At 42.3% G+C, this 18,184-nt stretch overlaps 1 protein-coding gene across 2 annotated transcripts in view; it reads left to right on the top strand.

Moving 5' to 3' along the window:
- UBE2E3 (ubiquitin conjugating enzyme E2 E3) overlaps positions 1 to 7,310 on the top strand; it is a 58,977-nt gene extending 51,667 nt beyond the window's left edge. For both annotated transcript variants that reach the window (XM_072041039.1, XM_027461414.3), the window contains 3 exons: positions 2,976 to 3,108; positions 4,879 to 5,026; positions 6,673 to 7,310. In XM_072041039.1, the coding sequence (XP_071897140.1) occupies positions 2,976 to 3,108; positions 4,879 to 5,026; positions 6,673 to 6,770 (379 nt within the window). In that variant the 3' untranslated portion in view covers positions 6,771 to 7,310. The remainder of the gene's footprint in view (positions 1 to 2,975; positions 3,109 to 4,878; positions 5,027 to 6,672) is intronic.
- Positions 7,311 to 18,184: the final 10,874 nt, after the last annotated feature.

The raw sequence follows: 18,184 nt of genomic DNA on the forward strand, positions 1-18,184 counted from the left end.
CTGCTCTGCGCTTGTCTATGTCGGAGTAATCCCACGCTCCTGTCCTGGGGAAAGTTGCTGCGGAGGCTGAGGCAGCCCCGAATGGCTCTGCTCTGTTTTGCTGAGCCTTAAAGAGGTTCTGAGAGAAACAAGTGCTGTTGTGTTTGCTTCCAAAAGAGATTATCTTGGTATGTATACAAAACACAAAGTAGTCTGTGGCTGTCTGAATGTGGTCCGGAGTGGAAATACACAAGTAGTAGAAGCCAAGTGTGGTGTCTTGTCTCTGCTCTTTAATCTCTGGTCTCCACATGCCAGTAATACTGTAATTGCTGGGGGTTCTTAATGAAGCAGGTTTATCTTTAATACTACTGGAAGTGAGACACCACTTCAGCAGTTAAACAGAAATTTCACAAACCTCAATCAGGTGTAATGAAATTGTTCGATTTAACAATTTTCTCCTTTATCTGAGTGTGTTTATTGTTACCACTTGTATTACTTTTGACATAGCAGCAATCTTTTCTCAGTAGCAAGTTGAACACAGCGTTTTCTTCCTCTTACAAGGAGAAGAATCCCCCTTCTCACATTATAGCCTGATCCTTTTATGTATTACTAGTCACAGCACAGAAGAGGACAGCAGATAGTAACAGGCAGAGAGTTATTGCACTTAGCTTCTGGCTATTAACTGATAGATGCCCTTGTTCTGACTGGGTGAGTGATTACCAGATAGTTTGGCACCGGCCTGGATGCTATAGCTGCACTTAATTGTGACTGATTCATTGGGCTGAAATATGTCACTAATTTAATTCAGCTATTTCATTAATCTGATTGAACTGCATCCAGCCGTTAGAGGTGTATGAAAGAAAGGTATGTGACACACGAGGCAAGAACAGTAACCTCTGTATTAAACTATAAAACAGTCATTAGGACATCTAACGCCAAAATTGAATTGCTCCATAGAAACTTGGTTTCCAAGCATAATACTAATTAGCTATAAGCTTGATGAATGTCAAGAATTAATTAAAACATTTCAGTAGCCTATGTGGGTTTTAAATATTGTCATTATTGCCCCAATATTTTCAGTTCGTACACTAATTGCTTTTTAGAGAGCATACATGGAATTACCTTCTGGAGTGACTGAGGGTACAAATGGTTCATTATGTCATTGAAGGTGCACCTCCTTACCTCTGATTTTCCCTTCTTTCCTAAATTCTATCTACAGTTTTTGTTCCACTTTTGTGCATGAATTGCACATAGAATGATAAGATCTGTGGTTTTAGACCCAAGCTTTATTTTGAAAGCACACTTTTAGTCTTTCTTTCTTAGCTGTACTCTGGAGGCCAGCACATTGTTGTTACCTACTTTCATTTTGGCAACAGGAAAATAGCTATGGTTCCATCAAATTATTTTTTGTTTTTAATTAAATAGGATGTCGGCCAAAATCCATGATTATTTTTACCCTATTAATAAAAGGCCTGCAACAGTTTAGACATTTAGTACATGAAGCAGACACAAGAAAAAAAAACATTATGGGAAATTATGAATTGAAAGGCAATTCCTAATCAAAATCAGCTTTTGGTTATTTCTTGAATATGATCTTAATGAAAAAGTAGCCAAATTTTTGTTGGGGGAATAGTAGATGCATAGTGCAGACTGCTCATATTCCTTTTCTCTGATGAATGTCTCCACATGTTTGGCTACGTAGTAAGGATGAGCGTCCAACACGCCATGTTGTAGACTGCAGCCAGACAAATGCACGAGACGACATGACATGGGAAGAGCCTTAACACTGGGAAAGCTCCTCTGCGTGTTGAGCAACACCAGAAACAGACTCCCTGCCTGCAGCTTAGTACCCTGCTTCATGCGCAATCACGTGTGGCAGTCCTCAGCGCCTGTTCCCTGGACCACAGAGGGAGAGAGGGAGAAAGGCAAGGACACTTCTCCATGTGTCTGCAATGTGTAGGTAGTGCCTGGGAGGCTGTGAGGCAGGGAGAATTGAAAGGATCTTCCACGCTGTCGGGTTATTGACTTGCGTGTTTGGGTGTGATGGACCCACAGTGCCTCCGTGAGCTCAGCCGTGTTATTGTCTGCAGCAGTCAGCTTGGTTCTCAGCAGTTTGGATTCAAGGCCTTTTTCTTGTGGGAGCTTAGCTTAGTTTTTACACTGAGACTTGCTTACAGAAATGAGATTTTGCTTTGATTTTTTTTGGCTGCTGTGTTATAATAGCATGAAGTACAGTCTCTCAGAAGTCAAGAAACTACTTGTTCATTATCCCCCCTTTCAAAGTTTTAATTAGTTACAGAACAACCCTTTCACTAGTGAGAAATGTGTTCAGTATGGTACTTAAAATAAACTATTTTTGGCTAGTTGCCTAAATGCTGATAGCCTAGAGGCATAATACACATATCTCCTGAAGAAAACTTTTGGATTGACAGTGTCATAAGAAGCTCATTTCCAGCGTACTTAAACCTGCCTCTCCCATCCATAGTTGGAAAAGGGTATTGCATTTCACTCTGTAGCATGTGAAAAAAGTGGAAATAAATGTGTATCAATATATATGTAGGTTACATTTTGTATGAAATTGTGATTAATCCAATACCTGGAGAAGACAAGTGTGGTTGAGATACACAACTCCTTTCATGTAGGGATATCATGTCATTGGAAAAATACGATGTAAAAGCTCAGAGCATACCACGTGCTTGGGGAAACAGATGTGGGGGAGTGTTCTGGACTGACAGTCCAGCTGCTCTTGGGTTCTCCGTTCTATGTCCAGAGGCACGAGAGCCCACGGACAGCGGAGTGCCCAGATACTGCCTGTTTAAAACACTGAGCCCCCTGAAATCAGTTGAAAATCAGGCAGATGTTGAAGATATGCCAGTGGGTAGTATTAAACAAAACAAAATGAATACAGAAGGAAATCCGTAAAATACCTGTCTCAGAAGTAGATCTGACGCTCTTTTTTTTATCTTCTCTTTCTTCTTTCCTCTTCTTTTACGCAGTGCCGGCCCTAAAGGAGATAACATTTATGAATGGAGATCAACTATACTTGGACCTCCGGGTTCTGTATATGAAGGGGGCGTTTTTTTCCTGGATATCACATTTTCATCTGACTATCCATTCAAGCCACCAAAGGTAAGGGTAAGGTTTTCCATTGTGTTTGTTGTTTTTTTAACATATGAGAAGAATTTAACTTGTAGTAGGTGAGTACTCAGCACCTTCTGAAAATCAAAATTTTTATGGGCACTTGAAAACTAAAGAATTCAAAATCTTGTCTTGCAATTTCAGCAAATCATGTGTCTAATTTATTTCCTGAGTTCCACAATGAATACTGATTTCGAAGCATTACCCAGTAATAAATGACATAATTCTGATCAAGAGTAAAGATACAGGAAACTAATTTTAATAGAAGACAGCACAGGACCTTCTTATGCTTCCTTCATCTCATTCCAGCTACTAAAGTATATGTAAAAGAAACATTTTCCTACTGTAAACCAGATTCTATGTTATATATTTGTGCATTAGTGTTAGCAAAATAACAGAAAGATAAAAAGAAATAACAATAGACAGCAAAAGTATTACATTGTGACATAGAGTCGGGTAAATTATTGTGATGACTTCCATTATATTATAGACTGTCAAAATGTTTATACTTGTTATATCACCAGCCGTGTTTGATAGTATTTTTCAGCAAAAGTTCTTTTCATAAAATGAAACCAATATTAACTTTAATTAAAGTTTAATTTCCTTGCTTAGAATTAGTATGGTCGTTTAACAAACCAGAATTTACTAACAGGTGTCAAAGAAGTTAGAGGTTGTTTCCTTTTCCCCTCCCTTAATGCCAAATTACAAATCTTGACCAGGGCACCAAAAAGGACGCTGCTGACATTCACAAACAGTAAATGAGTTCTGTCACACAACATTTCTACAGCTTGTGGCTCTTGTGTCTGTAACATTGTTATTGTAAATCCAGTATCTTTTTCCATTCCCCAAAGGATTACAGTATAAAGAATAATACACCCTCTTATGTATTTCACACTTGCCTGAAACTTAAAAAAATTAGTGTTCTTTAATAATGTTATAATGAAATGATGCAGAGATTTAGACAAATTCCTCTTTTTTTTTTTTTTTTTAAGAGTTAGGTTATTTTTGAACATTCAGTAGTTTCAGAAACTATCATGGATTTTTCCCCCTTTCGTAAGTGTGAAAAAAAAAATTCTTCATCTTGTGCTGTATATAATTAAGGCACTTAAATGTTTCAAACTTTTTACTTGTGCAGAATAATACATATTTTACCAATATTAGTCTGAAATAATATAAAAATGAGGATGGTGTCAGTTAGAGAGGTAGCGTTGTTTTAGATGTGTATTATATCCTGTGTAATGAAAAGGTACAGCAAAGATTTCATTGCTAATTTGGACATGAATATTATAGCATTCCAATTTTAAATGTCATGGTCTATATTTGGGCTTTTGAAAGAAAGTCAAATATCAGCTAATACTGCATATGCAGTCAAGTTCTGACTACTTCTTCACCTTCAATAACTTCAGTAAAGTTTTGTTTGTGATCAGACAGTTCTTGACATGTGATGTGTGCATGAATCTAGCATCCAGTACTACAAAGTAGGTCCTAATTTTTGTGGGTACATGACAAAGGGCTTGTGTGAGAGCAGTCTGTACACTGAAGATCTTGGTAGGTTTCTTAAAAATAGCCATGACTGCAATAAACAAAATATAATTTCAATAAAAAATATTTTTCTGTTACAGAATGTTGCTTTAGAAAATGAGAGTAGAGGAGCTGCTTCCCCAGAAGCTCTGCAGCTCGGGGAGGGACCCTCAGGGACTAGGGGCAGCATTCCTAGGCAACACTGAATGACTTTTTCTATCTCTTGTGCTGCAATTCTAGGTTACTTTCCGTACCAGAATTTATCACTGCAACATCAACAGTCAGGGAGTCATCTGTCTGGATATCCTGAAGGACAACTGGAGCCCTGCTTTGACTATTTCAAAGGTCCTGCTGTCTATTTGTTCTCTTTTGACAGACTGCAACCCGGGTAAGGAGCTGATAGTTCTGGGCATCTACTCTTAGTCATTTGAATTATTTGCCATGGAATATATTTTGTATATTTGCTTATATTTAGATTGAATCAAAGTTGTTTTTAAAATCAGGGCTGAAAGACTTCTGCTTGGATGCAGTCCCACATTTAATGGTGCTTCTCAGTCCTGTGATCCAACAGAAAGTAAATAGCATTAAGCCCATTTATTTCAAATGTGTGGTGGAGAAAATGAAGTCAGTGTCTTTGAAGGTCTGTATCCTAAAGGCTGTAGCAAATGAGTGGTAGATCCAGGAGTACAGCAAAGTCCTCTGAATTACAAACTCATAAATCATTCAGGTTGGAAGGGGACTGCAGGAAGTCCCTTTGTCTTACGACAGCAATTGAGATGTTTAATCTTGCCAAAGTGCAGGTGACAAGGTTTGGGGAGATACTACCTTTTTCAGAGAGAGTTCCTTATTACTGTTGGGAGGGGAGGAACTCCACTGGCATCTGTAAAATTCTTAGGAACATCTGTATGACCAGTGCCACTGTGCTATGCATGCTAATTGCTTTCAGTCAGCACAGGAACTGAGAGGTAGTGCCAAGATGACAGGTCATTTGCAGGAGGCTGGTAACGAGCAGGGAGAATTAGGTTAGCCTCTTTGATACAGAAGTCTGATGACTCTTGACACAGTACAACTGGATCCCCTCAGTGTGTCTCCTACGGTCTTGACACCAAAATGTAGTCCAGCCTTCTCCCAGCCCTGTGACGGGAGGATGCCAGCCTGCACGTGCTGAGTGCCCCATGCACCCAGCTGCCCTTCCAAAGGAAGCAGGGTGCCTGGCTGGGAAGAGCAGTTGTGGGACAACTCATTCTGTCCATGACGGGGACAATGCTAAGGCAGACTTGAGATGCTGCCCCTTACAGGACATTTTCCCTGCAGGCAGAAGGTGGCTGGTGGGTGTATCCTGGAGTTAGGTGCATGTAGCTTTTCAGCTGCAGAGAGTAGGCTCTGCTTACAAGGATCTTGATTTCTTTGAAGTTAAGGAGCTGTTTTTTTCTGTGTCTCACCAGGAAATTGTTGCATTTGTCTGTTGTTTCACCACCACCAGCTGGCAGCAAGTCTGTCTGTCCAGGAGATGTTTACCCTCCTTTAGCAGATTAAATCTTTTTAAAAATGGAAGACTTTTTGGGAATGTTTTTATTTTCTATACATCAGTTGCTTAAAAACACGGACAAATCGCACCTGACGAAAGGGTATCTGAATTGCTGGTGATCTTACAAAACTTCACACCAAGCCTTTTGTCAGGTTTTGGCTGAAAAGAATAGCTGTATCATTTGAACACAGGTGTCTGCCTGTCATCTGACACACTAACACACAGATAACTGAAACTGATTAAAGCATTTTTCTGTTCACTGTGTTTTGTGTGCTTTCTCCTGGAAATGTATGCTAAGAGCCCCACTACATGTCACAGCATTTTCTGGCCTAACAAAGACTGTATTTTGAAATAGATTCTGTATTTTAAATCATGGTGGGTTTGGTTGGTTGGTTGGTTTTGTGTTTGCTTTTTTTTTTGTTGTTGGTTGGTTTTGTTATTGGGATTTTTTTTTATTTTTTTTATTGTGAAATACTTTCTAATTCATTTTCTCCTGCCCTTTACAGCTGATCCTTTGGTTGGAAGCATAGCTACTCAGTATCTGACCAACAGAGCAGAACATGACAGGATAGCCAGACAGTGGACCAAGAGATATGCAACATAAACGACAAACTACTTGTGCAGTGTGAAGGTGCAGAAGGCAACTTTACAGTGTGCAACAAATCTTTATAGCCTTTACAATACGGACTTCTGTGTATATGTTATACTGATTCTACTCTGCTTTTATCCTTTTGAAGACTGGGATACTGCCCCCCAAAAAGGTAAATGCTATCAAGAGTAGAAATTTGTAGCTGTAGATTAGTTATGTTTAAAATGCCTACTTGCAAGTCTTGCTTCTTTGGGATATCAAAATGTATTTTGTGATGTACTAAGGATACTGTTCCTGAAGTCAACCAAATATTATAGTGCATTTTAGCCTAATTCATTATCTGTATGAAGTTATTAAAGGTAGCTGTAGATTACTAGGAATTATGTCATTTGTATTAAACCCAGATCTATTTCCAATATGTGGTACATGCTGTTGTGAAAACTGTTTTAACTTTTACCTTTGTCAGTTTGTAATGAAAGGATTTCCTTTTTCCCTTTGTAGCTCAGAGAGCACCCAGTGTATCATCTCAAACACAATAAACATGTTCCCCAAGGAGTAGTTTCTTTGTTTTCCTATTTTAAATTAATATTTGAAGAAATTTAATTATAGTAACAAGGCAGGGCCAATGTATCACAGATCCCTGTGGATAATCTTTAAATTAATATACATAAGCAAAGGCTTGCTATTAAATGTTTAATGCACCTGTGGATTGTTTAAGTTTTCCCTGTTTGTTTTTGTTTTGTTTTGTTTTTACAGAACAAATGTCATTTATACAATTTCCTTAAATTTAATACTGCTCAGCTGTTTCTCAAGTTGGAATGAGAGCATTGCATATGCTTCCTCCAAAAGCTAATGTAGCTGGTTGCTTCAGGGCCAGACCTGTTCCTGTAACAGACCGAGTCTTGCTACAAACTCTTTTTGCAGGACCAGGGCCAAGTTACACACAGTCTGGTGCTTTTATGTCAAAGTAAAGCAAGTCGGACTTGCTCTGGAGAACTACAGTTGTCCATTGAAAATGGTCTTCCAAAGCACGATTAAACACTATCTTGTCTATCCAGAAAATAAAAGAGTAGAATAAATTTGATTAGATAGTTATAACAGAAAAACAGTTGTGGGGGATATTAACTTTACTTAGTGAAAATGAAATATGTAAAACTTTTAGACTACTTTTCCCCCTCCTCTCTTCACTTTCTGGCTTGCAAATTTTGTAACATCTGTAAGTAACAAAGATACAGCTTTATACTACATACAGTAGAGTCACTACTAGTTTTATAATTTAAGCTTTTGTAGGTTACCAGTCACGCTATCGATTATACAAAAAGAGATTTGATCCCTTTAAATGATTTTTAAAAATACAATTAATTTTAAACTTCACTGCCTCCTTTACTATCTGGTGTTTTTGGAGATAATGTAGCACTTCCATCAATAAGATGCTCTGCTCACTTAATATATGAAAAATGAATGTTAAGTTTAAATATTAAAGCAATAGAAAAAATGATAAAGATTAGATCTAAGTTAGTCATCACTATATAGATCCCTGTTTTTTGTATCACATAACCTTTGACCATGAATTGCCCACCCTACTTTAAATATTTCTACAGATTCCTGAAGGTGGCTTGAAGAACTGCGTATCCCAAATATCTCAACCTAGAAGCCAGTCTCTCTTGATAGCTACAAGATAGCTTTAGAGTTCAGGTTTTAAAGTGCAAAAGGGAATGAGAAACAGGGGATCTGGCAGGTGAATATGCCTAAGTCAGGTAACAGACTAATGCCAGGAGATGAAGTGCTGGAAATCACTGCTGACGGTGACCAGAGTTTCTCATTTTGTCATTGAACATGTGAGAAATAGCACAGATTGGCAAAGAAACAAGGGGCTATCACATCCGTGTTGGACATCTACAGTCTGCTCACTGCTGTCCACTAGTGCACTGGTGTGTTATGCAGTGCTCGTACACCACTCCAGTGACTTCCCAGTGAGGAGCAAACTATGTATTTCACATGTTAACTATGTTGCCTACAGAATTTACAGATATTTATATCATAAAATATTATGGTATAAAAATACAGGTTTTATTTTAATTTTAATGTATTTTGTTTTTGTATTGTACTGACAACTTCAAAGACCTAGGTGTACAAGTGGGATGCCTTGTTAGCGTTGCCCCATCTTGCCTTCCTTGCAATTGGATCCTTTACACTGAATTCCCATCCTTTTCTTTTTTTTTTTTTTGTTGGTTTGTCATGATTCTGTTCTTTTTTTAATGTAGTTTCTTTTTGTGTGTAAATTTTATATTTACTGAAGTAAAGGTTGTTTTTGTGTAAACATTTAAACTTTTAAAAAAAAAAGAAAAGAAGCTAATTTTGTTTCTCAAGTTCTCTCTGCTAAACCATGCAGTAGAAAGAAATTTGTATTGTTAAATAAATCAATTAGTTGTTAAATGCGAACGTGTGTCTGTTTTCATGGGGAAGAGAGAAATTGCTGCCTGAAATATATCCAAAATGCCAGTTGCAAAGAGCATCTGGTATTTTCAGACCGTTTCCTTTCCTGCCTATGCCAGGGTAAATGCCGGACACTACCCTGTCACAGTGCTGATCCTGTTTTACAGTTCAAGTTTTCAGGTCCATCTTCTATCACCCATCACCAGGCTATGTATTCAGGAGAATGCAAATTTAAATGATACATTTCAATAAACCACACGCCCCCTCTTGCCCTACACTTTGCATTGCCTTTGGAGACACTTGCACTTGCTGATCTGCATTTGAGGCCTGTAGCTGGGGAGGGAAAGGAGTCATCCAGGGCCAGAAAGCTTCAAGTAGCCAAGTAGCTTCCCCGTCTTTGCAAGGGGAGCAGGAACTGAGTCAGCTGGGGACTGTGCTCTGCACCCCCCTTCTTCTGAGGAAAGGGGAATGTGCAGCCTCGTGGTGCTGCCCAGCAGCCCTTGCCCTGTGTGCGATGCTCTGGGGCAGTGGGCATTGTGAGCATGGAGATTGAGCTCTGGATGCTTATGTGAAAGCAAGAAGACCTACTTGGGCATCCTGAACCACACAGCTTCACAGGACTGCGAGGCTGTCCTGACTGGATGCGACTGGGCCATGAAATGGCATTGCATATGCAGCCTATGCTACATGCAGGGAAACATGCACTAGAGAGCCCAGCACTGCTTTGCCTGCGTTATCCCTTTAACCTCTGCATGGTGGCACTGCTTGCATCGATATCACACGGTGGCTCCTGGGGCAGACCAGCAGCTCCCCTTCCCTCCCTGGCAACCCAGGCTGGAGGTGGCTGCAGAGGAGCCCAAGACGCCAGGAGAGATCAGGGTCAAATATGTGATAAAGGGAGAAGTAAGACGAACACAACTGCTTGTACTATGGCCTGACCTTGCTGAAATGTTGATGATAATTAGATACATTCAGCTGTGGCTTAGGTGGAAGAGCAGATAATGAACTTGGCAAGTGACTGCTGAAATGTTCACAGCACTTACAGGCTTTTGCTTTTCTATTCCTAAAGAGGGAAACCTGCTCTAGCGTGTTTTCCCCCAGTTCTCTGTGTGCATGTCTGCAGAGCAGTACTGTGAGTAGCTCTGTCACTGGGTAAAAGAGAAAGCACCCACCGTGGCAAGAGTTGGGGAGATCCTTAATAACAAAAGCTGCCAGGATTAGGTAGGATAAGAGGAGTAGTATGAAAAATATACGTATCTCATTCCCTCATGGTGACTACATCCAAGCACAGGCTCTGCATCTACAGTGATGGAAGATGTTGTGGGACCACATGCATGAGTAACACGCATATGCTGTCTCACATTGTTGTTGCCCTTGCTCTTCTCCTGCAGGCAATGTGTTGACAGCCCTATCTATGTACTGTTTCCCAGCACTGGGATGCATTTTGTAACTTTACTGTCTAAGATAAACATATCTTTGCATGATCCTAAATTGTTACCCTGCACAACATCCTTTGATAGTGAATGCTAAAGTTCAATTACAAACTGTGTAAAAAATAGTTTGTCATGTGATTTTTTTCATTTAACCTGCTCATTAATGTTTTATGCCACCTAGTTTTGTATTGTGAGAAATAATGAATAATTGCATCTGTTATCTTCCTTGATCCCGTTTATGATTTTATTTATCATCATTATTATCAGCCCCTAGTAACCACTTTTTCCAGACTCAAAAGCCCTCATTTATTTAATCTCTCCCAGTACAAAGGTATTCTGATCAACTTGGTCACCCTTGTCTGAGCAGTTTGTAATTCTGCTCCAGCTAATCTAAGGGACTGAGAGCTGTGCATTGCATGCAAAAGGTGAACTCAGTTCATCCAGAATCGTGTGTTCTGGTTTAGTCTGATTGCCTAGTAATTCTTACTGCTCTGTTTGTCTTGTTGACCACTGCTTATTGCTTAGTTAATGTTTTCATTAAGCTATGTTCAGAAACGGTGGAATCTCTCTTTCTGAGCAATAGATAGTTTAGCCCTCTATGTAGGTCTAACAAACATGTCTTTTCCAACATCCGCTGCTTGGTATCATCACTGAACTCATCTTTGATATAATCTTCCCATTCTCAGCATCATGAAATCCTTTACAACACTTCACAGTCAGCTTTAGTTTAGGCTGCCTTGCATATTGACTCTCCACGTGTGGTGCTTATGATAGGGGTAGGAGGTAACAGCAAAAGTAACAGCAAAGTGCACTGGACAGGTCTGTCTGCCAAGAAGTGATGGGTCCCCGAGGACATATTATCATCTGGCTTCTGAATGGCACAAATGAAAGCAGCTGCCAACTGTTTTCATCAGGCTGGGCTTTGTCTCCCTCTACAGAACAAATGTCAGGTCATTATTTAAAGCGGAGCTCAGGGTGGGTACATTTTCCAGAGTGCTAAATGAGCTGTCATCCTAGGGATTAGTTTTCTGGGCTATCATATAGGTAGACAGGGGTGAATCTCAAGTCCTAGGGGAGACCATCCTTCTGAATGTAGCAACTGCATGTATCTCTGAAGTGTACAGGTGGGTTAGAAACCTGCAGCCTAACACTAGTTCACGGGAATGGGCGGCAGCAAAGGGGCTGGAAAAGGAGAGGCACCCAGGGGAAGGGGTATAAAGTTGCTGAAATGCACGGGTTCGTGATACCCTTGCTCGTGCTGAGAAAGGCAGTGTCTCACAAGTGCAGATGTCTGTGGCTCTGTGTATGTATTCCAGCATTTGAACCTGTCTTGACAGGTGAAAATTTGGGCCAAGCTGGGACCCTGCTGGCTGCATGCTCAAGGAACAGGATACCAGCATGTGGTTTGTGAGTTACAGGTGGTGGAATTAAGGTGACAAATTATTTTAAACTTTTCAGTTTCTGAAGGTAAACATTAATACACTCTATTCTTTTCCACTATTGCATGGGTGTCTCTGTTAGCTGTGAAGCTAACGTGCTGTCTTCTCACCACCGGGATGATAAGTTATTCCACATAAGCAACATTTTTCATCCTATTCCCTGTTGGTTGTTGCCGTTTCCAGCCGAATTGTTTCGTAAGTGTGGCCTTAATGAAGAACTGAAAACACTGAGGTATCATGTAAGCTCCATTCAGATTTCATCGATATTTTACTGCACTACGGCCTGAATTACCTTTCCTAAAGTACGAGTAAGAACTGAACTACGCAGCAGCTCTTCTGGAAGACCGTGCTATGAGCACGTCTGTCACCTAGGCCAGTGCCACATCAGTAAATCATGTGCTTCACTAACATTTTCTTCTGCCTGCTGCATAATACTTGATACGAGTGTTTCTACACAGTCAAAAACCGAATGCAGGAGCTGAGGGGGGCCGGGCGGAGCAGGGGAGCGGAGGAAGGCCCGCTAGGTGTCAGTGCAGCCCCGGCTAGAGGGAAGGGCCGCGCTGCCGGCTGGGCGATGCTAGCGGCGAAGGGAGCGCGGCCGACGGGCAACGGGGCTCCGGGAGCCTGAAAGGGGGCGACAGCCGGGCCCCGGGAGCGATGTGGGGACGGCGGGGCCGGTCCCTGCCCGTGAGGCAGCGCCGCTGGGGGCGGGTGTCGCTGTGCCCCGGCGCTGAGGCCGCTGCCTGCGGGAGCCCCGGGCCCGGCCCGCTTCGTGGCGCTGCCCCCAGCTCCCTGGGTGCCAGGGCGGGTTCCGGAGGAGTTGAATTTCTGCCCAAGTGAAATCGCTGTGGATGGGCGGGTAGCGCCCAGATGGAGTGAAATGCCGCGTTTTGTTTCTGTTTGCTTTCTTAGGTTAAACATTCGGCTCCTGGCATTGGGAAGTCCGTCTTCGTCTTCTCATAAAACATACTCATTCATAAGTTCCACTCTGAAATTAGGCCAAGCAGCCAGCTGGTTGTCTTTAAGTAACGAAGGATTTGGATGTAGCAAAGAATCATAGATTCATACAATCATTAAAGTTGGAAAAGACTTTCATGATCATCTGGTCCAACCAACACCCTACCACCAATGTCACCCACTAAACCACGTCCCTAAGTGCGACATCCAACCTTTCCTTAAACACCCCCAGGGCTGGTGACTCCACCACCTCCCTGGGCAACCCATCCCAGTGCCTGACTACTTTTTCTGAGCAGAAATGTCTCCTAATTTCCAACCTAAGCCTCCCCTGGCACAACTGGAGGCCATTCCCTCTAGTCCTATCACTGGTTATCTGTGAGAAGAGGCCAACCCCCAGCTCCACACACCTTCCTTTCAGGTAGCTGTAGAGAGCAGTAAGGTCTCCCCTGAGCCTCCTCTCCTCCAGACTAAACACCCCCAGTTCCCTCAGCCGCTCCTCACAGGACTTGTGTTCCAGGCCCTTCCCCAGCTTTGCAGCCCTTGTCTGGGCACACTCCAGGGCCTCAATGTCCTTCCTGTAGTGAGGAGCCCAAAGCTGAACACAGTACTTGAGGGGAAGCCTCACCAGAGCCGAGTACAGAGGAACAATCACCTCCCTGGTCCTGCTGGCCACACTATTCCTGATACAAGCCAGGATGCCATTGGCCATCTTGGCCACCTGGGCACACTGCTGGCTCATGATCAGGCAAGCATCAACCAACACCCACAGATTCTTTTCCTCTGCAGAGCTTTCAGTCATTCCGCCCCCAGCTTGTAGAGTTGCCTGGGGTTGTTGTGGACAAAGTGCAGGACCCAGCCCTTCCCCTTCGCCATGTTGAAACTCATCACATTGGCCTCTGCCCACTGATCCAACCTGTCCAGGTCCCTCTGCAGGGCCTTCCTACCTTCCGCCAAATCAACTTTCTGAGCAAATTTTGTCTGCTCAGAAATGATGTATGGATAAATATTTTAAATCCACCCAACTGCTAGCAATTTTCAAGGGCTTTCATTGAGCAATTAAAGTAGCCATTGATCATTCAGGCCTCAACCTGCGCTGTAATTCTGACACTCTGCAAAGAAAGCCATGCGAAAGCAGATCAGATGGTGTTCAAAGAGAGGCCTCTGCAATTACCATTGGTAATGTCAGGTATTGTGTTTGCCTTATTAGATTACATTAGGAACCTGTAGTGAAGCTGTGAAATAGCAGTTGTCCTAAGATGTTTCCTGTGGTAGCATTTTTATTAAAGACAGTTACAGAGCTGTAAACTGCAAAGGCAAACTGATTGGAATTTAAGCTTTGAACAGGATGTAGGTCTGCAAATGTGCTGAGAATCCTACAAAATTACTGTCAAGACCCACAGAGGAACCAGTACTTCCTGGCTAAGGATTACTTAAACTGTGAAGTAGTTGAACATTCCACAGTGGTGCTTAGAAAAATGGCTACAAATGACCAGTGCTTAACTGCCTTTGGGAGGAGAGTTGGGAGTTTTTTGATTTCTCTGTCTTTGTCAGATCTATACTCAGCTACCACCTTTCTGTGTTTTCTCTGTCTTGCTCCCTTTCTTCATTCTTCATGGCTGGATTTAGAATAACAGATTTGTGAAAGAATAAATGGTAAATGTTCCTTGTTCTTCAGATTTGGGAAAGTTCTTTAAATTCATGCATTTGGGTGGGTCAAATTCAAGATTTGACCTCCACCAGTGCACACTTCCATTTATTCCTACCCCACAAAAGGCTTTTTCCTGCCAGACCAGGCTTCAAGATGAGAGTTTGGCAGAGGCCAGGATCACGGGGAGTTCCCGTGGCACCAAGCCCCCACCCCAGGCATGTCACAGCCCATCTGCCCCATCCAGCACAGTGAGGCTTCTTATAGGCAACTGCTACTTCAGGAGACCACTTCCTTGTCGCTCCCATGTGGTGGTGAACCTCGCAGCTGCTCCTTAATCCAGTTGGTCTTTGGGAGCCTTCAAACTTTCATTTACAGGGGAAACTACCAAGAGAGGAGGTATAGTTTGTAGCACAGAGTGATTTATTTGTATAATAGCAGTTATTCAGAGCAAAGCACCCTGTAAAATGACACTCAAAAAAAAAAAAAAAAAAAAATCAGGGTAGAAGCTTAATGTAAAACTACTAGACCAATTTGAAAACACAGTGACAATCTAGTCCTCAGTATTCAACCAAGCTCTTCAGAGGAAGGGGGAGGATGAGGACTTTGTAGTGCCCTGAAACCCCACAATTCGGGAAAAGTTTTGCTCTGGGAAAAGGAAAGATACAAAGGTCCCAGAGGATATTCCCTGTGCTGTGCCCTGCTAGAGCTGACTTTAACTGTGAGGATCTGGCTGTCTTGGAGGCTAAGATTTAAGCATTGCAGAAAACTAAAGGATCGAACTTGCTGTTTTCAGGTCTTGCCCCTGTTTCATTTCTCCATCTTAAGCATATGGTAGCTTTTGCTGTCCTGCTCATGCTGCCACACCAGTGGCTGCTGTTATGTGCCATGGTTAAGGACGCACAGAGAAAGCAGCTTTGGGAGTTGCTTCTGCTGGTTTAAAAACAACCGAGGTGCTGCAGCAAGTGCCAAGCAGGCTGCAGGCACCAGGTGAGCACACCTAGCTCATGGCCTAGGTAATGTGCCCCAGCTCTGAAGATTTTTCTTCCCAGACCACCCTTCCAAACCTTGCTATTGCTTTCTTTTCCTAAAAGGGTTTGGAAAGAAGAAGTAATTTCTGTCACTTTGTTATTATGAAAGACTAGCTAATGTGAATCTAGGGGTTCAGCCTTGAATTAATATAAGGTTAACGCTCACAGCAGCTGAGTGATGGGGAAGCAGAAGTGGCTCTGGCTTACGCTGGCGTGCAGAAGATCTCTGGAGGCCATCGCACTGGCAAGAATTATTGCCTGAAGGGCAATTACATTGGCAAGCCTCAGCTGGAGCACTGTGCACCCTACTTTCTCACCTCATCATGCCAATTCATGCCGCCAGCTTTGTTCTGACACCCATCCTCTTATCAGAGGAGCAGGTGGCGAGGAGCCAGCCACGCTCAGCGTGGGGCTGCTCTATGGAGAGCCAGCAGCCGAGGACCAGCTCAGAAATCCAGCACAATGCACAGGGCAGAAACAAAGCCTGACTGCAAAACAAGAAACCAAAAGCTTGGACTGGCCTGCAGGACATGTCTGGTAAGCAAGAGGAGCAAGGCAGTAGGAGAGGAGAAAACAAAGCCATTGTTCTGGAGGTAGGCCTGACTGGTGGCAAATGAGCAGATGGACAGCACTCTTCAGCCTCCTCCCAGGGAGACCGATGGCAATTTGATTGCTGGACAAAAGACATGGACAGGAAGGTGCTGATCTCCCTGCCCCAGCTGCCTTCTGAGGCGCCCTTCATCACTCTTACCACGTTGGGTCAGGGCTGGGCAGGGAGAGGGACAAAGCCTAGCACTGAAAACAGAAATACCACAGCCCTGCCTGTTGCTGGCAAATTTTGCCTCTGCAGAACTACTCTGTCACAGGGCCTTAAATAAACTTCTGTTCAGCATCCATACTGGATCGCCAGAAACCAAGACATATTCGGAAAAAGAAAATCAAAAAAAAAAAAAAAAAGAACTACATGAAAATGAAGAAGCCTGTTCACAGTACCCTAGCAGTACATTCAAAGGAATAAAATCATTGTAAGCAGACTGGAAAGTATTTAAAGAAGCCCATTTCTGCAGAGAAGGCATATTGGGTCTCAGAGCAAAGCTCTTATCAGGAAATATTTTTTAAAATATGAAGAAAGAAGCCAGCTACAGGATAAGGGAAGCTAATAAAAGCAAACAAGAAATAATGGGCTGAACGCTAAGGGGACAAAGTTTGCTGCGGATTTGTAGTTATTCAAAGCACGTAGGAGAAACGCTGACCATGAAGAACTATCAAAATAATTTAAAGTGACCAGATTTTAAAACAGTCAATAAATTCAATATAATTAAACGTAAAGTGATAAGCAGGAGGAAAAGAGTCTCGCATTATGTACACAGTGGGATCTGAGCTCATTCTTTAGCACTCTGAATTCCTCAAATGACACAGCAGAGAGAGAAGGTCTTTTAATACTTCCAATGTTTTCCTATCTGTTGAAGGTAAAGGCAGGTCTGTACATTAGCATCAACACAAAAGCCTTTGAAATCGAGTCACATGCTGATAACAGGTTAACATCATAAACTTTTGGAATACAAATTTGGACATTTTGGTTTAAATATTCTCCTGCAGATTCTCCTGGGATTCCTGTAGGTGGGTCAGTATTGCTATGTTATGCTAACTTCAACATGTATGTTAATCAGTCCCATATTTCCATCTTTTACAAAGTCATAATTGTATTAAACCTACCCAGGGCCTGGGATACCTCAGGCTCTACTGAGAGCAGTGCTCCAAGCTACTGAGCTATTTATCTTTAGTATTGCTCAGCAGTTTCAGGAAAAAGACACAGCGAAGGACAAGAAATAGATTTAATGCTGGGCTGATATAAGCAGTGGTGCAGGTGTTTTAGGATAGGAGCACTGCTGTTGCAGAGGTGGGAACGATGCTGGCAGAGGAAAGAAATTGATACATAGTTCTCAGTACCAGAGATACTCACCATCCATGCAGAGAGCGCTTGGGGCTCTCCACAACATGGAAACACAACGTGGCTCTCTACACTGCTGTCTCTCGTGACAGCAGTGGGTTACTTCTCCTCTGCCTTACAGGGAAACCCAGCTCCTGCATTTTTGCCTGAAATCAGTTACTCCTTCTGCTCCTTCTCTCCATCATGGAGAGCATCCCTCACTGTGACTGAAGTTACCCCATGAAATGTGTCAAAACCACATAAAACTGAACCACCCCATCCTGCACAAGTTGCCAGTTAGGTCTTCATGCTAATGTGAGCTGCTGGTTCTTCCAGGAACAACTTATGTCAAATCAGCTGACAGTGGCTGGCACAAAAAGCAGGAAAAAGACAAAAGTCTCTCAAAACCTGAGGATTTTCAGAACACGCCTCAAGACTCCTGCTATTAGCTTGAACCATGGCGTTGCACGAGCAATTAAAAATGAGCAAACAACAAGACAGCCAAATCTGCAGAGTCTTAGTCAGGCAAAGAAAAACTCCATTTCAGGAACACACAAT

This window comes from Anas platyrhynchos, chromosome 7 (genome assembly GCF_047663525.1).
Source record: "Anas platyrhynchos isolate ZD024472 breed Pekin duck chromosome 7, IASCAAS_PekinDuck_T2T, whole genome shotgun sequence".
Lineage (NCBI taxonomy): Eukaryota > Metazoa > Chordata > Aves > Anseriformes > Anatidae > Anas > Anas platyrhynchos.